The following is a 23,059-nucleotide window of genomic DNA, read 5'->3' on the forward strand; positions in this document are numbered from 1 at the left end:
CTATCCTAGGTATTCCTTAAAGAGGTGGGGTTTCAGGTGTCTCCGGAAGGTGGTGATTGACTCCGCTGTCCTGGCGTCGTGAGGGAGTGTGTTCCACCATTGGGGAGCCAGAGCAGCGAACAGTTTTGACTGGGCTGAGCGGGAACTGTACTTCCTCAGTGGTAGGGAGGCGAGCAGGCCAGAGGTGGATGAACGCAGTGCCATTGTTTGGGTGTAGGGCCTGATCAGAGCCTGGAGGTACTGAGGTGCCGTTCCCCTCACAGCTCCGTAGGCAAGCACCATGGTCTTGTAGCGGATGCGAGCTTCAACTGGAAGCCAGTGGAGAGAGCGGAAATACATAGAAATGTGTTGTGTCACGATGAAAAAGGCTCTACTTACTATATTATGTCCATCATTCTAGTTAAGAAATTATCTATGTTCCATTTGAGAAAAGAAAGCTAAGCAGATCTATAATAGTGAAGATAATGGTTAAGATATTGTGTGTTGGAATTTCTGTCTCATCTATGTATTTGTAAAAGTAATGCTGTCCGTCTGGTTTGCTGCTGTGTTTCACTTTTCTTTTCAAAAAGATAATTATAATAATAGGTCTCTGACGTGTGCTTTGAACGAGAACAACCGCATGGTTTTATTGACAAGAACAAAACAGATGAGTAGTGGTATGAAATATTAGCCCGGTTGCATACATTTCTGTGACCGTCATCGATTCTACAGGCGTTGTGCTCAGAACCTTTTAAGCAGAAACACTGGGCAAAACATGACAATGAGGGAAGACAAGGGAAGACATGCCAATGAGGGAAGACATGACAATGAGGGAAGACATGACAATGAGGGAAGACATGTCAATGAGGGAAGACATGCCAATGAGGGAAGACATGTCAATGAGGGAAGACATGAGGGAAGACATGCCAATGAGGGAAGACATGCCAATGAGGGAAGACATGACAATGAGGGAAGACATGCCAATGAGGGAAGACATGCCAATGAGGGAAGACATGCCAATGAGGGAAGACATGCCAATGAGGAAGACATGCCAATGAGGGAAGACATGCCAATGAGGGAAGACATGTCAATGAGGAAGACATGTCAATGAGGGAAGACATGTCAATGAGGGAAGACATGTCAATGAGGGAAGACATGCCAATGAGGGAAGACATGCCAATGAGGAAGACATGTCAATGAGGGAAGACATGACAATGAGGGAAGACATGACAATGAGGAAGACATGTCAATGAGGGAAGACATGCCAATGAGGGAAGACATGTCAATGAGGGAAGACATGTCAATGAGGGAAGACATGCCAATGAGGGAAGACATGCCAATGAGGGAAGACATGTCAATGAGGGAAGACATGTCAATGAGGGAAGACATGCCAATGAGGGAAGACATGTCAATGAGGGAAGACATGACAATGAGGGAAGACATGACAATGAGGGAAGACATGACAATGAGGGAAGACATGTCAATGAGGGAAGACATGACAATGAGGAAGACATGCCAATGAGGGAAGACATGACAATGAGGGAAGACATGCCAATGAGGGAAGACATGCCAATGAGGAAGACATGTCAATGAGGGAAGACATGCCAATGAGGGAAGACATGTCAATGAGGGAAGACATGCCAATGAGGGAAGACATGTCAATGAGGGAAGACATGCCAATGAGGGAAGACATGTCAATGAGGGAAGACATGCCAATGAGGGAAGACATGACAATGAGGGAAGACATGACAATGAGGGAAGACATGTCAATGAGGGAAGACATGCCAATGAGGGAAGACATGTCAATGAGGGAAGACATGCCAATGAGGGAAGACATGACAATGAGGGAAGACATGCCAATGAGGGAAGACATGTCAATGAGGGAAGACATGCCAATGAGGGAAGACATGTCAATGAGGGAAGACATGTCAATGAGGGAAGACATGCCAATGAGGGAAGACATGCCAATGAGGGAAGACATGTCAATGAGGGAAGACATGTCAATGAGGGAAGACATGCCAATGAGGGAAGACATGACAATGAGGGAAGACATGCCAATGAGGGAAGACATGTCAATGAGGGAAGACATGCCAATGAGGGAAGACATGTCAATGAGGGAAGACATGTCAATGAGGGAAGACATGCCAATGAGGGAAGACATGACACTGAGGGAAGACATGTCAATGAGGGAAGACATGACACTGAGGAAGACATGACACTGAGGGAAGACATGCCAATGAGGGAAGACATGACACTGAGGGAAGACATGCAATGAGGGAAGACATGACACTGAGGGAAGACATGACACTGAGGGAAGACATGACACTGAGGTTCCCTGTTTTCAACAGACGAACTTTGTAAGTTCCCTTTATTTCACTACATGTTTATGATTTGAAACACAGCTTTGTCATATAAACCTTATAATGGACAAATGTAACGATGGAATGACGAACGAAGGGGTAACAACAACAACAATACACAAGATATTTTTATGATCTAAGAAAGAAAGTGAACATTTTATGAAATGTCATGTAGATAATGACTCTACTATAATTATCTTGTAGCAAACATGTGCATTAATAATAATAATAATCTCAGTGAGATTTAATCATTCTCATCCACGAGAATATAATCTTACATTTTGAGGAAAAATGTCATGTTGAAAAACCCTTTTAAAAAGCGACATGCTTCATTATGTTGATGAATGACTGTGATAGGTGGGCCTGCTTGTGTTGATCATTTCTATTTTACTACTTTGTATTCTTAAGCGCTTACCAAAATGGCATCTTATTCCCTATACGGTGCACTACTTTTGACATGGTCAAGTGCACTACATGGGAATAGGGAATTATATGACTACATAGGGAATAGGGTGCCATGAGGGAAGCACTTTCAGTAAGGTAACCACTGTCTGTTATGGTAAGGGAAGGCTTCTGTGTACCTGACTGGCAGTGTTACTGTAGTTAATTTAATTACAGTAAGTTGGAAGGCTTCTGTGTACCTCACTGGCAGTGTTACTGTAGTTCATTTAATTACAGTAAGTTGGGCATGCTTCTGTGTACTTCACTGGCAGTGTTACTGTAGTTAATTTAATTACAGTAAGTTGGGAAGCTTCTGTGTACCTCACTGGCAGTGTTACTGTAGTTCATTTAATTACAGTAAGTTGGGGGCTTCTGTGTACTTCACTGGCAGTGTTACTGTAGTTAATTTAATTACAGTAAGTTGGGCGGCTTCTGTGTACCTCACTGGCAGTGTTACTGTAGTTAATTTAATTATAGTAAGTTGGACATGCTTCTGAGGTACTTCACTGGCAGTGTTACTGTAGTTAATTTAATTACAGTAAGTTGGGCGGCTTCTGTGTACCTCACTGGCAGTGTTACTGTAGTTAATTTAATTCCAGTAAGTTGGGCGGCTTCTGTGTACCTGACTGGCAGTGTTACTGTAGTTAATTTAATTACAGTAAGTTGGGAAGCTTCTGTGTACCTCACTGGCAGTGTTACTGTAGTTAATTTAATTACAGTAAGTTGGGAGGTTGTGTGTACCTCACTGGCAGTGCTACTGTAGTTAACTTAATTACAGTAAGTTACATTGTGGGCTGTTTACTTAATATAAGTTAAGATAATTCTCTGTTTTCGTTAATGACTGACTTATTTTTTATTTTTTTGCATACTTTAAAAAAAAAAATTGCATTTGTAAAAGAAAGAAGTTGTTAACAAAAATGTATTGATTATTGTGGCATTATTCTATAAGGCACTGATATTTTAATTTAATATTTGAATGAAGGAAAATGCACCTCCATCTTTATATTTACACAAGTTCCAACTATAGAATTAGAATGACTTGTTATGATTCTAAGGTTCCGTCTAGCGGTGACTCGGAAGAGTTCCAACTGACCCTGAGCCAGTACCAACTCAGTTTGACTCATCTATCCTGTTCATTCCTACCAGTAGAAGAAGCTCCTTCCCTCTGTTGTTGTCTGGTGCACTGTGTCATATGTACAGTAGCTTGTTAATATGGCAAAACAAAAGCGTTAAATGTTTCTTTTTCAATGGAAAGTGCTCACTGGTGAGATTTTTAAAGTGGTTTTAAAAGCCAATAAACTTTTTTATAGAATGTTGCTCTTCATTGCGTTTGCTTCGTTTCTAAATGGTAACGTTGAACCACACAGATCCACTGTATTCTATTTCAAACGCATGAGTTAAGAATCCCTTTTGGCCCGACAGTCTGAGGGGGATGGTAATGAGACCCGTAACATAACTCATGCAAATTATTATTGTGACAAAGTAAAAGTGTGCCCGAAATAACCACGACAACAGAAATCTACCGATTTCAAACTCTAGGTTTATTTATAAACACACTTATAATGGGGGACAGGAAAAGGGGCTGAGCTGGACCCAAGGAAAGAAACAATAAGTATACAAAAACACACCCCTAAGCTAGACTAGCCTACTTTAACAACAGCTAACTAACTAACCAAAAATACAGTGGGTGGTCCGCCCAGTTCTTAGTGTATTTAACAAAGTTCACCTACGGGTAGTGTATGCCCATGGGCGACTTGTCTATGGTTTCCCCCTTTTCCCACCAGCAACAAACAAACACCATAACCAAAAACAATACTCTCAGGTGATGACAAAGTGCTATGGAGGTGCTTTAAACAAAGAGAGGTTTAGACACATTTGAGTGAAAAAGTCAGTTACAGACATGGCATTTACAGAGAGGCTGAGCAGCTGAGCTGATGCTGAGCTGAGCTGAGCTGAGCTGAGCTGAGCTGAGCTGAGCTGAGCTGAGCTGAGCTTGAGCTGAGCTCAGCTCCAGAACAAACAAATGATGGGGTTTTTAAACCATGGGGAAGGAACTTGATAGGTCAGGAAATAGGAGGAGGTGCACTTCTGATTGATGATTGATTGGGGAGTGATGATTTTCACCTGTGAGGGGAGAAGGAGAAAAGAAACACACACACAGGATACACACACACACAGGATAACTGTATCCGTAACACGCATTAGTACTGATGAAAAACTGGCCTCAAGTGGCAACCACTATTGTTGATGGCCTACTGAGAAGGTTTTCTGTGTCCCCTACGATGAACAGGAACTAACAGAAATACCTGGTCTTTTTTTGCAGTGAGTTTCATCCAAAGTTTTGATATTTTCTCCCACTTTCTTTATACAGTGCATTTGTAAAGTATTCAGAACCCTTTCTTTATACAGTGCATTTGTAAAGTATTCAGAACCCTTTCTTTATACAGTGCATTTGTAAAGTATTCAGAACCCTTTCTTTATACAGTGCATTTGTAAAGTATTCAGAACCCTTTCTTTATACAGTGCATTTGTAAAGTATTCAGAACCCTTTCTTTATACAGTGCATTTGTAAAGTATTCAGAACCCTTTCTTTATACAGTGCATTTGTAAAGTATTCAGAACCCTTTCTTTATACAGTGCATTTGTAAAGTATTCAGAACCCTTTATTTATACAGTGCATTTGTAAAGTATTCAGAACCCTTTCTTTATACAGTGCATTTGTAAAGTATTCAGAACCCTTTCTTTATACAGTGCATTTGTAAAGTATTCAGAACCCTTTCTTTATAGTGCATTTTAAAGTATTCAGAACCCTTTCTTTATACGTGCATTTGTAAAGTATTCAGAACCCTTTCTTTATACGGTGCATTTGTAAAGTATTCAGAACCCTTTCTTTATACGGTGCATTTGTAAAGTATTCAGAACCCTTTCTTTATACGGTGCATTTGTAAAGTATTCAGAACCCTTTCTTTATACGGTGCATTTGTAAAGTATTCAGAACCCTTTCTTTATACGGTGCATTTGTAAAGTATTCAGAACCCTTTCTTTATACGGTGCATTTGTAAAGTATTCAGAACCCTTTCTTTATACGGTGCATTTGTAAAGTATTCAGAACCCTTTCTTTATACGGTGCATTTGTAAAGTATTCAGAACCCTTTCTTTATTGCATTTTTTTCAGAACCCTTTTTTATACAGTGCATTTGTAAAGTATTCAGAACCCTTTCTTTATACAGTGCATTTGTAAAGTATTCAGAACCCTTTCTTTATACAGTGCATTTGTAAAGTATTCAGAACCCTTTCTTTATACAGTGCATTTGTAAAGTATTCAGAACCCTTTCTTTATACAGTGCATTTGTAAAGTATTCAGAACCCTTTCTTTATACAGTGCATTTGTAAAGTATTCAGAACCCTTTCTTTATACAGTGCATTTGTATTCAGAACCCTTTCTTTACTAAAGTATTCAGAACCCTTTCTTTATACAGTGCATTTGTAAAGTATTCAGAACCCTTTCTTTATACAGTGCATTTGTAAAGTATTCAGAACCCTTTCTTTATACAGTGCATTTGTAAAGTATTCAGAACCCTTTCTTTATACAGTGCATTTGTAAAGTATTCAGAACCCTTTCTTTATACAGTGCATTTGTAAAGTATTCAGAACCCTTTCTTTATACAGTGCATTTGTAAAGTATTCAGAACCCTTTCTTTATACAGTGCATTTGTAAAGTATTCAGAACCCTTTCTTTATACAGTGCATTTGTAAAGTATTCAGAACCCTTTCTTTATACAGTGCATTTGTAAAGTATTCAGAACCCTTTCTTTATACAGTGCATTTGTAAAGTATTCAGAACCCTTTCTTTATACAGTGCATTTGTAAAGTATTCAGAACCCTTTCTTTATACAGTGCATTTGTAAAGTATTCAGAACCCTTTCTTTTTTGCAGTGTATTTCAGAACCCTTTCTTTATACAATTTGTAAAGTATTCAGAACCCTTTCTTTATACAGTGCATTTGTAAAGTATTCAGAACCCTTTCTTTATACAGTGCATTTGTAAAGTATTCAGAACCCTTTCTTTATACAGTGCATTTGTAAAGTATTCAGAACCCTTTCTTTATACAGTGCATTTGTAAAGTATTCAGAACCCTTTCTTTATACAGTGCATTTGTAAAGTATTCAGAACCCTTTCTTTATACAGTGCATTTGTAAAGTATTCAGAACCCTTTCTTTATACAGTGCATTTGTAAAGTATTCAGAACCCTTTCTTTATACAGTGCATTTGTAAAGTATTCAGAACCCTTTCTTTATACAGTGCATTTGTAAAGTATTCAGAACCCTTTCTTTATACAGTGCATTTGTAAAGTATTCAGAACCCTTTCTTTATACAGTGCATTTGTAAAGTATTCAGAACCCTTTCTTTATACAGTGCATTTGTAAAGTATTCAGAACCCTTTCTTTATACAGTGCATTTGTAAAGTATTCAGAACCCTTTCTTTATACAGTGCATTTGTAAAGTATTCAGAACCCTTTCTTTATACAGTGCATTTGTAAAGTATTCAGAACCCTTTCTTTATACAGTGCATTTGTAAAGTATTCAGAACCCTTTCTTTATACAGTGCATTTGTAAAGTATTCAGAACCCTTTCTTTATACAGTGCATTTGTAAAGTATTCAGAACCCTTTCTTTATACAGTGCATTTGTAAAGTATTCAGAACCCTTTCTTTATACAGTGCATTTGTAAAGTATTCAGAACCCTTTCTTTATACAGTGCATTTGTTATTCAGAACCCTTTCTTTATACAGTGCATTTGTAAAGTATTCAGAACCCTTTCTTTATACAGTGCATTTGTAAAGTATTCAGAACCCTTTCTTTATACAGTGCATTTGTAAAGTATTCAGAACCCTTTCTTTATACAGTGCATTTGTAAAGTATTCAGAACCCTTTCTTTATACAGTGCATTTGTAAAGTATTCAGAACCCTTTCTTTATACAGTGCATTTGTAAAGTATTCAGAACCCTTTCTTTATACAGTGCATTTGTAAAGTATTCAGAACCCTTTCTTTATACAGTGCATTTGTAAAGTATTCAGAACCCTTTCTTTATACAGTGCATTTGTAAAGTATTCAGAACCCTTTCTTTATACAGTGCATTTGTAAAGTATTCAGAACCCTTTCTTTATACAGTGCATTTGTAAAGTATTCAGAACCCTTTCTTTATACAGTGCATTTATAAAGTATTCAGAACCCTTTCTTTATACAGTGCATTTGTAAAGTATTCAGAACCCTTTCTTTATACAGTGCATTTGTAAAGTATTCAGAACCCTTTCTTTATACAGTGCATTTGTAAAGTATTCAGAACCCTTTCTTTATACAGTGCATTTGTAAAGTATTCAGAACCCTTTCTTTATACAGTGCATTTGTAAAGTATTCAGAACCCTTTCTTTATACAGTGCATTTGTAAAGTATTCAGAACCCTTTCTTTATAGTACAGTGCATTTGTAAAGTATTCAGAACCCTTTCTTTATACAGTGCATTTGTAAAGTATTCAGAACCCTTTCTTTATACAGTGCATTTGTAAAGTATTCAGAACCCTTTCTTTATACAGTGCATTTGTAAAGTATTCAGAACCCTTTCTTTATACAGTGCATTTGTAAAGTATTCAGAACCCTTTCTTTATACAGTGCATTTGTAAAGTATTCAGAACCCTTTCTTTATACAGTGCATTTGTAAAGTATTCAGAACCCTTTCTTTATACAGTGCATTTGTAAAGTATTCAGAACCCTTTCTTTATACAGTGCATTTGTAAAGTATTCAGAACCCTTGACCCTTTCCACATTTTGTTACGTTACAGACTTATTCCCAAATTGATTAAATCATTTTTTCCCCCATTATCAATCTACACACAATACCCCATAATGACAAAGTAAAAACAGTTTTTTAGAAATTTGGCCAAATCTTTTATTTTTTATTAAAAAGTATTCAGACCCTTTACTCAGTACTTTGTTGAAGCACCTTTGGCAGCGATTACAGCCTTGAGTCTTCTTGGGTATGACGCTACAAGCTTGGCACACCTGTATTTGGGGAGTTTCTCCCATTCTTTTCTGAAGATCCTCTCAAGCTCTGTCAGGTTGGATGGAGAGTTCAGTTGCACAGATATTTTCAGGTCTCCAGAGATGTTCAGTTGGGTTCAAGTCCGAGCTCTGGCTGGGCCACGCAAAGACAATCAGAGACTTGTCCTGACGCCACTCCTGCGTTGTCTTGGCTGTGTTCACCCCAGTCTGAGGTCCTGAGCGCTCTGGAGCAGGTTTTCATCTTGGATCTCTCTGTACTTTGCTCCTTCCATCTTTCCCTCGATCCTGAATAGTCTCCCTGTCCCCACAGCGTGATGTTGCCACCACCATGCTTCACCGTAGGGATGGTGCCAGGTTTCCTCCAGACGTGACGCTTGGTATTCAAGTCGAAGGTGGACTCTAATCAAGTTGTAGAAACATCTCAAGGATGATCAATGGAAACAGGATGCACCTGAGCTCAGTTTTGAGTCCCATAGCAAAGGGTCTGAATACTTATGTAAATAAGATGTTTCTGTTTTTATTTTTCATACATTTGCAAAAATGTGCTTTGTCATTATGGGGTATTGTGAGTAGATTGATGAGGAAACATTTTTCTTTAAATCAATTTTAGAATAAGGCTGTAATGTAACAAAATCTGGAAAAAGTCAAGGGGTCTGAATACTCTCAGAATGCTCTGTAGATATGGCAGAGCTGGGGGTCAACCTCAAGCCCCTACCCATCAAAAGGTTAGAGGTCAAGTCAGCCCATTGGATGGCTCCTGGGGTAACTGGGGAGGAGGGGCCTCCCTCTTCCCCCACACAAATCCCCTCGACCAATCAGGAAAAAGTATGTTGGTCTTGTCTCTCCGTTCCCAGGCCCTCCACCATATTTATAACATGTTAATGACCTTTACTCCTATTGATCATGACCTCGCCCAGCCTGACCCCTGACCTCTGACTTTTGACCCTGAGAGCCTTGTCACTGTGCTGTGCCTCCACACAGTGACAGTGTTGTTTACGCAGTATGTGGTCCAATCAATGACATAGAGCAATAAAGAACACACCCCTTCGCTGAGATGCTGACTAAAGGAAAATAAACTATACACAAAGAAAAAAGTTGCACACTCATCTCTCCATGCTCTCGATATTGGTCAATTCTATATGAATTCCACACAGTGCCATTTGGCAGGGTAGCCTAGTGGTTAGAGCGTTGGGACTAGTAAACCAAAAGGTTGCAAATTCAAACCCCTGAACTGACAAGGTACAAATCTGTCGTTCTGCCCCTGAACAAGGCAGTTAACCCCACTGTTCCTAGGACGTCATTTAAAATAAGAATTTGTTCTTAACTGACTTGCCAAGTTAAATAAAGATACAATTTAGCAGTGTTGGGGAGTAGTGAACTACATAAAGTTCAACTAGTAATTTAATTATGTTTTGATGTAGCTTGGTGGTAGTTGAACTGAATTCAAATCTAGGTCGTGTTTTCAATGGTTAATGTTTTTTAAATGACCATGTAGCGGTGTAGCTAACTACTGGAACTACACACACTACTGTTTTACCATGTAGCGGTGAAGCTAACTACTGGAACTACACACACTACTGTTTTACCATGTAGCTAACTACTGGAACTACACACTACTGTTTTACCATGTAGCGGTGAAGCTAACTACTGGAACTACACACACTACTGTTTTACCATGTAGCTAACTACTGGAACTACACACTACTTTTTTACCATGTAGCGGTGTAGCTAACTACTGGAACTACACACTACTTTTTTACCATGTAGCGGTGTAGCTAACTACTGGAACTACACACTACTGTTTTACCATGTAGCGGTGTAGCTAACTACTGGAACTACACACTACTGTTTTACCATGTAGCGGTGTAGCTAACTACTGGAACTACACACTACTGTTTTACCATGTAGCGGTGTAGCTAACTACTGGAACTAGACACTACTGTTTTACCATGTAGCTAACTACTGGAACTACACACTACTGTTTTACCATGTAGCGGTGTCGCTAACTACTGGACCTACACACTACTGTTTTACCATGTAGCGGTGTAGCTAACTACTGGAAATACACACTACTGTTTTACCATGTAGCGGTGTAGCTAACTACTGGAACTACACACTACTGTTTTACCATGTAGCGGTGTAGCTAACTACTGGAACTACACACTACTGTTTTACCATGTAGTGGTGTAGCTAACTACTGGAACTACACACTACTGTTTTACCATGTAGCGGTGTAGCTAACTACTGGAACTACACACTACTGTTTTACCATGTAGTGCTGTAGCTAACTACTGGAACTACACACTACGTTTTTACCATGTAGCGGTGTAGCTAACTACTGGAACTACACACTACTGTTTTACCATGTAGCTAACTACTGGAACTACACACTACTGTTTTACCATGTAGCTAACTACTGGAACTACACACTACTGTTTTACCATATAGCTAACTACTGGAACTACACACACTACTGTTTCACCATGTAGTGGTGTAGCTAACTACTGGAACTACACACTACTGTTTTACCATGTAGCGGTGTAGCTAACTACTGGAACTAGACACTACTGTTTTACCATGTAGCTAACTACTGGAACTACACACTACTGTTTTACCATGTCGCGGTGTAGCTAACTACTGAAACTACACACTACTGTTTTACCATGTAGAGGTGTAGCTAACTACTGGAACTACACACTACTGTTTTACCATGTAGTGGTGTAGCTAACTACTGGAACTACACACTACTGTTTTACCATGTAGCGGTGTAGCTAACTACTGGAACTACACACACTACTGTTTTACCATGTAGCTAACTACTGGAACTACACACACTACTGTTTCACCATGTAGTGGTGTAGCTAACTACTGGAACTACACACTACTGTTTTACCATGTAACGGTGTAGCTATCTACTGGAACTACACACACTACTGTTTTACCATGTAGCGGTGTAGCTAACTACTTGGATGTCGATTATGGCAGCCCCCTCCCTACATCTCTCTGATTCAGAGGGGTTTGGGTTAAATGCGGAAGACACATTTCAGTTGAATACATTCAGTTGGACAACTAACTAGGTATCCCCCCTTTCCCTTTCTCTATTAGGCTCAATAACACATTCTGCTAACATCTGACTCCAGATCTGTTCTTTTAATTTTGTATTCTATGACGTTTCAGATTGAGATACGATACTTTTTCACAAAGTACTTTGGATTTAGTAAATTACTTAATTATCAAAGTAACTTTAGTTAAGTAAACTATATTTTTCTTAAGGGTAGCTTTAGTGTAGCTTAAATTCTTCTGGTGTGAGGTAATGGGTAGTTAAGTAAACTATATTTTCAGATTATTTTCCCCCAACACTAACATTTAGGGCACATAAGTAGCCAGATTTGACCAGGGAATGAATGTGGAGGATACAATACTATAAACAGATATATAAACAGCAGCTCAGTATTGGACTGTGTGAGTTACAGCACCGTTCGGTCTTAATGATTTCACCAGGGACTGTTCAGGGTGGTGGATAATGTAGGCACTCTACGAATGAAGATTATGATAACAGATGTAGTTTATCAACACACACCTGTACAGGGTGGTGGGTAATGGAGGCACTCCCTTTGAATATGACATTATTTTTATTTTTTAAAAGTCAAATACCCCTTTAACTGTTTCTACTCAGGATTAAAACATCAAGTAAAGGAGAGATGTTGATGTTCTGATTCAAACCTTAACAGATGGTCCTGTACTGATTTCACCTGCCTTGCGAAACCTTTAAATGAAACAGAGCATATTTGTAAATGAATGAATACTAAAGAGATGATCGGACAGGGTTATCCTGACCATTAGTCTTAATCTTTGACTGAAGTGGGGCAGATATGATTAAATTAATCAATGGTCAGCTCTCTAATCAATATATAATTACACTGCACACTCCATCATGACAGGTTATTTAAGACATTATTTAAACTTTCCTTTACTGACAGTTGAAGCTCACAAGCAATCTTTTTAAAATTTTTATTTAACCTTGTTTAACAAGGCAAGTCAGTTATTAACTCTTACAGCCTAGGAACAGTGGGTTAACTGCCTTGTTCAGGGGGCAGAACGACTGATTTGTACCTTGTCGGCTCTGGGGATCTCATCTTGCAACCCTTACTGGCCCAACGCTCTAAAGGAGATGTGTCGCGCTGCAAGATGCAAATTGTGGTCGCACCATTTCACAGCATACTTGGCATGCTTTTTTTTGCAATGGTATGGTAAAAAGGGGACAAAACAAATAAATAAACCAATGAATAAAGTATTTTCCTCAAGTGTAAGGTGAGACAAAATGTCTAGATTAAATCTTTGCCTATGTAGAGAGCAGAGAGAGAAAAAAAGAGATTCGATTATTTTTTTTTTAGCTGACCACAGCACAGCTGATTTCAACCTCACAGCTGGAGCCTATTGTGTGGTTATTGAATGAGAGTGGAGAGATGAAAGGGTTAAGGGGAGAGGAGGGAGGAGCTTCATTGGCAAAAGACATAGCCACTCCAACCAAGTCCATGGTGGCCGGTTGAATCAACAGCTGAATTAATGTAGGAAGCCAGCTGATTGGCTACCACCGCCAATATCTCTTCATAATTACCAAGTTCTACGGTCGAACAGAGCAGCTGTTTCATATAGGGACTTGATCACCAGTGTTTTTTTTTTTAAATCAACGCATTGGTCTTTGGTAACTGCTTGCTAAACCCATAAACAACATCTAACAAATAAATATATGGTGATGCCAGCAATTGTTGGATATCGTATGGTTATTGGGGAATATTCCCGGGCCGCCACTACGCGCGCGCAAACCAAGTCTATTTTTCTATGAGCACAAGCAAGGCTGTTGCGCTGAACGTATTTCAGCCACGCTGACGGTCACAAGTCATGAAGGCAGTCAAATTCCATGTGACCATTTAGTCGTGGTAATTAGGCTTCTCCAAACTCTGATGCCATCAGCAGCATCGGAACTTGGAGAAGCCTAATTACCATGACTAATGTAATCGAAAATCTAACCAAACTCCTTGCCTGTGAAGCCCTTTTTGTGCAAAGCATTGATGACGGCACATGTTTCCTTGCAGGTAACCATGATTGACAGAGGAAGAACAATAAATCCTCCTTTTTTTTAAGCTTCCAGTTTTTTATTTGAACTCAATTATCATGACAGCGTGATCTCCAGCCTTGTCCTCGTCAACACTCACACCTGTGTTAACGAGAGAATCACTGACATGATGTCACCTGGTCCTTTTGTGGCAGGGCTGAAATGCGGTGGAAATGTTTTTGGGGGATTCAGTTCATTTGCATGGCAAAGAGGGACTTTGAAATTAATTGCAATTCATCTGATTACTCTTCATAACATTCTGGAGTATATGCAAATTGCCATCATACAAACTGAGGCAGCAGACTTTGTGAAAATTAATATTTGTGTCATTCTCAAAACTTTTGGCCATGACTGTAGAATATAGAGAAGACATCAAAACTATGAAATAACACGTGGAATCATGTAGGAACCAAAAAAGTGTTACACAAATCAAAATATATTTTATATTCTTTAAAGTAGCAACCCTTTGCCTTGATGACAACTTTGCACGATCTTGGCATTCTCTCAACCAGCTTCACCTGGAATGCTTTTCCAACATTCTTTAAGGAGTTCCCACAAATGCTGAGCACTTGTTGGCTGCTTTTCCTTCACTCTGCGGTCCAACTCATCCTAAACCATCTCAATTGGGTTGAGGTCGGTGATTGTAAAGGCCAGGTCATCTGATGCAGCACTACATTACTCTCCTTGGTTCCACAGCCTGTTGGTGTGTTGGGCTATTGTCTTGTTGAAAAACAAATGACAGTCCCACTGAGCCAAAACCAGATGGGATGGAGTAACGCTGCGGTAGACATGCTGGTTAAGTGTGCCTTGAATTCTAAATAAATCACAGACAGTGTCACCAGCAAAACACCCCCATACCATCACACCTCCTCCTCCATGCTTCACGGTGGGAACCACACATGCGGAGATCATACTCTGCGTCTCACAAAGACACTGTGGTTGGAACCAAAAATCTCCAATTTGGACTCATCAGACCAAGTACACATTTCCCCCGGTCTAATGTCCATTGCTCGTATTTCTTGTCCCAAGCAAGTCTCTTCTTATTATTGGTGTCCTTTAGTAGTGATTTCTTTGCAGCAATTCAACCATGAAGGCTGGATTCACACAGTCTCCTCTAAACAGTTGATGTTGAATAATAATAATAATAATATATGCCATTTAGCTGACGCTTTTATCCAAAGCGACTTACAGTCATGTGTGCATACATTCTACGTATGGGTGGTCCCGGGAATCGAACCCACTACCCTGGCGTTACAAGCGCCATGCTCTACCAACTGAGCCACAGAAGGACCACAAGTTGAGATGTGTCTGTTACTTGAACTCTGTGAAGCATTTATTTGGGCTGCAATCTGAGGTGCAGTTATCTCTAATGAACTTATCCTCTGCAGCAGAGGTAACTCTGGGTCTTCCTTTCCTGTGGCGGTCCTCATGAGAGCCAGTTTCATCAGAGCGCTTGATGGTTTTTGTGACTGCAACTGAAGAAACTTTTAAGGTTCTTGAAATTTTCCGTATCGACTTATCTTCATGATGGGCTGTCGTTTGTCTTTGCTTATTTGAGCTGTTCTTGCCATAATATGGACTTGGTCTTTTACCAAATAGGGTTATCTTCTGTATACCAGCCCTACCTTGTCACAACACAACTGATTGGCTCAAACACACTAAGAAGGAAATACATTCCACAAATGAATGAACAACTGTTAATTGAAATGCATTGCAGGTGACTACCTCATGAAGCTGGTTGAGAGAATGCAAGAGTGTGCAAAGCAAAGCAATTGTTTTAACTTTTTAAAATGTAACCTTTATTTATCAAGGCAAATGGTTTGCTACTTTGAAGAATCTCAAATATAAAATATATTTTAAATAGTTTAACACTTTTTTTGGTTACTACATGATTCCATATGTGTTATTTCATAGTTGTGATGTCTTCACTATTATTCTACAATGTAGAAAATAGTACAAATACTGAAAAACCCTGGAATGAGTAGGTGTGTCCAAACTTTTGACTGGTACTATACATGTAGTGTGTTTCCACTAGTGGTCCCCCCCCTGCCCACACCCGCTGCCAACCCGCAGACCCCTCGCCACACAGTTTGGGAACCACTAGTGGAAACCCACCACATGCGCCCCACGATTAAAGCTTGGCTCAAGAAGCGCATGCCCCGTCAGGGGGGTGGGGTCTCAGCCGGAGTCTGTCTCAGGAGTTCTCAGCACCGGTGTCATTCGTTATTTGAGGGAGGCTCGCAGCACGATGGGGAACGGCGGTCCTCCTTTATAGAATGACAGGACAATCGGAATAAATGGCGATTTTGAAAAGGAATCGATACCAGCAGTGTTTGCTGTGTTTTGTTTTGTTTATTCAACTATCAGGTTAAGTAATTTGTTTTTTTTCCTGTATCTTTTCTGTGTCAGTAGTTCTTTGCAACTGCAAGAGAGTTTGAGGTCCGTGTGTGTGTGTGTGACCAGACATAAATCGTACCAGACCGGACGACCACAGAATGTAGCCACAACCTTTTGGGCGGATAATATACCGGGCAAAAAAAGAATGCAAGAGAAAAAAAAATATAACGTAAAAGGGAAAAAATAAGTGAATATTCTGTGTAAAATGCTATGATTACATTACGTTTAGAGGAATCGAGTGACTAACTTGAGTGGCGGTGATTGTTTTGGCCAGTGTCCAGTTGATAATTCCTGCATGGACCAAAACCATGCATTCAAATATTCAAATTAACTGAATTTTCCCAATTCAAACGGGACAATTTGGTATATATTTTTTGGTCTCATCAACACTGTATTGTGTACCAAGTAACCTGAGCAATAACTAGTCTATACACTGTGTAAGAGTTATTTATTGTTATTTCTATTTGAGATGTATTTATCAGGAAATTACATGAAACGGTCGAGCATTTTACACTAAAAGCTATACACTGCTATAATACACTGCTATGGTAACCATGCAAGTATTGTGCAATACATAAGTGCCCAATAGAGTCCCACAGACCTGACAGGACAGGCCTAACATATCAATGCCTTCCTCGCCATCCATCCCTGCATCCTTCCTCCTCCTTCCATCTCATTAACGGTCCCCTCTCCTTTCCGTTTCCCAGGTGTTTTTTGTTTCAGTGAGCTCTCCTTCATCACGGAACCCAGTGATGTTGTAGTGATAACCAGGGATCCAGTGACCCTGGACTGTGTGGTCCACGGTCAGCCTCCCATCACCATCAGATGGCTGAGGAATGGAGTCAGGGTAGAGGAGAGCGAACGACTACAGATCCTGTCCAACGGATCACTGTACATACCTGAGGTCGGGAGAGACGGGGAGGAGTCAGACAAAGGGTTCTATCAATGCCTCTCTCAGAATAGATATGGAGCCATATTAAGCCAAAGATCCCGACTGACTATCACAAGTAAGTATGGAGCATGAGGTAAATACAATGTGTCGCTGGAAAGCATTGTATATACCTCTTAAAAGGTATATCAAACACATCGTTGCAGTTTGTATGTAGAATGCTATAGAACAACAACAACAACAACAACAACAACAACATTTGTAATGACACACACAAACACACACACACACAACACAAACACACACACACAAACACACACACAAACACACACACACACAAACACACACAAACACACACACACACAAACACGTTATTGAGAAAATTCCACATGTAAAGTTTTCCATGTCATTAGAAGTTGTCCAGTGTTTTTAGGAAGTGGACAGGCCTCTCCTTATTGGTGGTAAAATATTATTGTGGAGTTATAGACTTCTTTCAAAGTAAAAAAAAAAAAAAACATCAATTAAGTACTGATGGACAGTCTGAAGGATAAAGTCTGAAAAGTAATATGGAAGCACACGCACACACACACACACACACACACACACACACACACACACACACACACACACACACACACACACACACGCCTACACACTTTCACACACACACACTTTCACACACACACACACAGGCCTACACACTTTCACACACACACCATTTCCTGGAAAATGGGATCAGTCAGTCTGCCGTGTTCTTGTGTTGGTTAATTGTCAGTGGAGACCAGTGCTCTCTCTGTGTGATTGTCTGTCACTTTTAGCCCTTTGTCTGGCCTGCCCTGACTGTTCCTTACTGGCCCTGACTGTTCCTTACTGGCCCTGACTGTTCCTTACTGGCCCTGACTGTTCCTTACTGGCCCTGACTGTTCCTTACTGGCCCTGACTGTTCCTTACTGGCCCTGACTGTTCCTTACTGGCCCTGACTGTTCCTGACTGGCCCTGACTGTTCCTTACTGGCCCTGACTGTTCCTTACTGGCCCTGACTGTTCCTGACTGTTCCTTACTGGCCCTGACTGTTCCTGACTGGCCCTGACTGTTCCTTACTGGCCCTGACTGTTCCTTACTGGCCGACTGTTCCTGACTGGCCTTGACTGTTCCTGACTGTTCCTGACTGGCCCTGACTGTTCCTGACTGTTCCTTACTGGCCCTGACTGTTCCTGACTGTTCCTGACTGTTCCTGACTGGCCTTGACTGTTCCTGACTGTTCCTGACTGGCCCTGACTGTTCCTGACTGTTCCTGACTGGCCCTGACTGTTCCTGACTGTTCCTGACTGTTCCTGACTGGCCCTGACTGTTCCTGACTGGCCCTGACTGTTCCTGACTGGCCCTGACTGTTCCTGACTGGCCTTGACTGTTCCTGACTGTTCCTGACTGGCCCTGACTGTTCCTGACTGTTCCTGACTGTTCCTGACTGGCCCTGACTGTTCCTGACTGTTCCTGACTGTTCCTGACTGGCCCTGACTGTTCCTGACTGGCCCTGACTGTTCCTGTACTGACTGGCCTGACTGTTCCTGACTGGCCTTGACTGTTCCTTACTGTTCCTGACTGTTCCTGACTGGCCCTGACTGTTCCTGACTGTTCCTGACTGGCCTTGACTGTTCCTGACTGTTCCTTACTGGCCCTGGCTGTTCCTTACTGGCCCTGACTGTTCCTGACTGTTCCTGACTGGCCTTGACTGTTCCTGACTGTTCCTTACTGGCCCTGGCTGTTCCTTACTGGCCCTGACTGTTCCTGACTGTTCCTGACTGGCCTTGACTGTTCCTGACTGTTCCTGACTGGCCCTGACTGTTCCTGACTGTTCCTGACTGGCCTTGACTGTTCCTGACTGTTCCTTACTGGCCCTGACTGTTCCTGACTGTTCCTTACTGGCCCTGGCTGTTTCTTACTGGCCCTGACTGTTCCTGACTGGCCCTGACTGTTCCTGACTGGCCCTGGCTGTTCCTTACTGGCCCTGACTGTTCCTGACAGTTCCTTACTGGCCCTGACTGTTCCTGACAGTTCCTTACTGGCCCTGACGGTTCCTGACTGTTCCTTACTGGCCCTGACTGTTCTTGACAGTTCCTTACTGGCCCTGACGGTTCCTGACTGTTCCTGACAGTTCCTTACTGGCCCTGACAGTTCCTGATTGTTCCTTACTGGCCCTGACTGTTCCTGACTGTTCCTGACTGTTCCTTACTGGCCCTGACTGTTCCTGACAGTTCCTTACTGGCCCTGACGGTTCCTGACTGTTCCTTACTCGCCCTGACTGTTCTTGACAGTTCCTTACTGGCCCTAAAGAAAAGACTCTGTTGCAGGGCATTAGTTTGTCCACATCTCAGTGGACAGGACAGCTGTCCAGATCTATGGTCTATTGAGCATCACCAGGCCAGTTCTTAGACACAACCACATGGGTTTGCTTCGTTTAGTCTGCTTTATCTTTTTGGTAGGATATTTTTTTCATATTTTCCTGTAGGACATAATTCAGGGATGGGGGGGCGATATTTTAAGTATCACATATTCCTTGTTTATCAAAAGCAACACCAATATCAATGTTGCTTAGTTTATTGTAAGTTTTGATAATAGTTGTTAGATCTGGCAATGATGAGTGTGGCTCCTAAAGGGTTAACGGTTTTGGCCAGCCGTATGGAGGCTGGGGAGACAGAGGTTGGAGGAGGGGCATCTCTCTTTCTCTCTGCTGCTCCCCATCATTCCCAGAGGCCCAGAGAGGTCAAGGGTTGCATGGGAAAGTCTTTGTGATGTCACCGCCTGGCCTAGCCTGCTCTGAGCTCTGTGCTGCCCTGTCCTGCTGTCCTCTGTCCTTTCACTAGTCCGTTGGTCCTTTCAGTGGCTCTCTAGTCGCTGACCTCTCCCACACTCACTATCATTGTCAAGGGCAACTCTATTGTTCTATGTATGTATAGACTTGGTCCCGATCTGTCATGCGGGTGGGGTGACAAGGTTGTATTATCAAACATCTGGAGAAAAAAAAATGCTCAGGAAAGGAAAGCTACAAGAGTTTTGTGATGTTTATTATTACGTCTGATTTCAGTTTGATAACAGTCCGTGTTACACCACTGTTGTCATAGAGCAACGTGCTCTATGACGTCACACTACACCCGCATCTTTACAATCATACTACAACAACATTGCTTCATATTCTAAAACAAAACAACTAGAAAGCACAAAAAACGAAGCTAAAATCATATATTATTATTATTATTATTATTCTAAAACAAAACAACTAAGAAAAAAACGAAGTCTCTTTTTTTGGGGGGGGGGGGGTAGACAATAGCTGACCAAACCGATAACAGTCTTCGATCCGACCAGGTCTCCCCCCCCCTAAAATTTGGGCTGAAATTGGATGGACATGGGGGGCTGGGTTTGAACCCTGACCTCCTTTAAGGGAACCTTTGTGCAGTCTGACCTGTCCATTGATCTGCTGTTTACGACAAAGCTAGACTGGGCTGACCATATTAGTGGAGTAGTCTGCTGCCCGGGCCACACCCCCCAACATGGCTGACCCCGACCACTGGCAGAAACCCAGACCAGAGAGGATGGCCTGGCCTCTTATCTATGGTTGGGCATTTAGATCATCTTCGCAGGGCCAAGGGTAGTTGGCTCTGGGTGGTGAGGACCTAGGCCTACATTCCATGGTGCCATTGTTTTCAAGATGTTTCTCATGTTATAAAAAAATCATTTAATTTTTTTAATTTTTTTACACTCCCCCCTTTTTCTTCCCAATTTCGATCTTGTCTCATCGCTGCAACTCTCCAACGTGCTCGGGAGAGGCGAAGGTCGAGTCATGCATCCCCCGAAACATGACCCGCCAAACCGTGTTTCTTAACCCGGAACCCGGTTGCACCAATGTGTTGGAGGAAACACCGCTCAACTGATGGCCGTAGTCAGCTTGCAGGTGCCCGGCCCGCCACAAGGAGTCAGGAGGCCCTTAACATTTTAATAAGATATTTAGGTGATTATCATAGGCAATGGGGAAGGCAGCCACTTAATTGCTGTTCTCTCCAATCCAGGGCAAGGATGACCTTCTCAGCATTAGGTTTAGCTTTTATTTGTGTACAATATTGTTCTTATTAGGCTTCAAATTAAATAGGAAATCTTTTTTATTCAAATCTGCTTTAGAGCAACATTTTTATGTTGACTTTAATAGGAGAAACTAGTCATTGCTTTTCTGTGACTGGGGTCTTTAACATGGTATTGGCCTGGTCCTGTGACTGGGGTCTTTAACATGGTATTGACCTGGTCCTGTGACTGGGGTCTTTAACATGGTATTGACCTGGTCCTGTGACTGGGGTCTTTAACATGGTTTTGACCTGGTCCTGTGACTGGGGTCTTTAACATGGTATTGACCTGGTCCTGTGACTGGGGTCTTTAACATGGTATTGACCTGGTCCTGTGACTGGGGTCTTTAACATGGTATTGACCTGGTCCTGTGACTGGGGTCTTTAACATGGTTTTGACCTGGTCCTGTGACTGGGTTCTTTAACATGGTTTTGACCTGGTCCTGTGACTGGAGTCTTTAACATGGTATTGACCTGGTCCTGTGACTGGGGTCTTTAACATGGTATTGACCTGGTCCTGTGACTGGGGTCTTTAACATGGTATTGACCTGGTCCTGTGACTGTGGTCTTTAACATGGTATTGACCTGGTCCTGTGACTGGGGTCTTTAACATGGTATTGACCTGGTCCTGTGACTGGGGTATTTAACATGGAATTGACCTGGTCCTGTAACATGGTATTGACCTGGTCCTGTGACTGGGGTCTTTAACATGGAATTGACCTGGTCCTGTAACATGGTATTGACCTGGTCCTGTGACTGGGGTCTTTAACATGGAATTGACCTGGTCCTGTAACATGGTATTGACCTGGTCCTGTGACTGGGGTCTTTAACATGGTATTGATCTGGTCCTGTGACTGGTGTCTTTAACATGGTATTGATCTGGTCCTGTGACTGGGGTCTTTAACATGGTATTGATCTGGTCCTGTGACTGGAGTCTTTAACGTGGTATGGTCCTGTGACTGGGGTCTTTAAGATGGTATTGATCTGGACCAGGTCCTGTGACTGGGGTCTTTAACATGGCATTGGCTTGGTCCTGTGACTGGGGTCTTTAACATGGCATTGGCTTGGTCCTGTGACTGGGGTCTTTAACATGGTTTTGACCAGGTCCTGTGACTGGGGTCTTTAACATGGCATTGGCTTGGTCCTGTGACTGGGGTCTTTAACATGGTATTGACCTGGTCCTGTGACTGGGGTCTTTAACATGGTTTTGACCCTGTCCTGTGACTGGGGTCTTTAACATGGCATTGGCTTGGTCCTGTGACTGGGGTCTTTAACATGGTTTTGACCAGGTCCTGTGACTGGGGTCTTTAACATGGTATTGACCAGGTCCTGTGACTGGGGTCTTTAACATGGCATTGGCTTGGTCCTGTGACTGGGGTCTTTAACATGGTATTGACCAGGTCCTGTGACTGGGGTCTTTAACATGGTTTTGACCAGGTCCTGTGACTGGGGTCTTTAACATGGTATTGACCAGGTCCTGTGACTGGGGTCTTTAACATGGTATTGGCCTGGTCATGTGACTGAGAGGGTCAGATGTGTTATCACTAAAAACACACATATTGAACGTTAAACATATTGCCTTTGGTACCTATATGTTTCCAGTGGGTTTGTGTGAGTTTTAGGGTATACTTATGGAAAGATTCCTAGTTAAAACATCACTGAGCTCATCACTCAGCCATCCTGACTCAAATGGACACGACGTTAGT

The 23,059-nt window shown here is 41.6% G+C and overlaps 1 protein-coding gene and 1 long non-coding RNA gene across 2 annotated transcripts in view; both read left to right on the forward strand.

Moving 5' to 3' along the window:
- The first annotated feature begins 3,090 nt into the window (after positions 1–3,090).
- Positions 3,091–4,096, forward strand: LOC127908529 (uncharacterized). The gene is made up of 2 exons (XR_008067567.1): positions 3,091–3,216; positions 3,279–4,096. It is a non-coding gene; the product is annotated as an uncharacterized LOC127908529 (long non-coding RNA).
- Positions 4,097–16,185: 12,089 nt separating this feature from the next.
- The window catches only part of LOC118377899 (protogenin B-like), a 57,102-nt gene continuing 50,228 nt past the window's right edge, over positions 16,186–23,059 (forward strand). The window contains exons 1-2 of the mRNA XM_052467041.1: positions 16,186–16,322; positions 17,060–17,359. Of these exons, the coding sequence (XP_052323001.1) occupies positions 16,253–16,322; positions 17,060–17,359 (370 nt within the window). The 5' untranslated portion in view covers positions 16,186–16,252. The remainder of the gene's footprint in view (positions 16,323–17,059; positions 17,360–23,059) is intronic.

The sequence above is a fragment of the Oncorhynchus keta genome, chromosome 17 (assembly GCF_023373465.1).
Source record: "Oncorhynchus keta strain PuntledgeMale-10-30-2019 chromosome 17, Oket_V2, whole genome shotgun sequence".
Classification (NCBI taxonomy): Eukaryota; Metazoa; Chordata; class Actinopteri; order Salmoniformes; family Salmonidae; genus Oncorhynchus; species Oncorhynchus keta.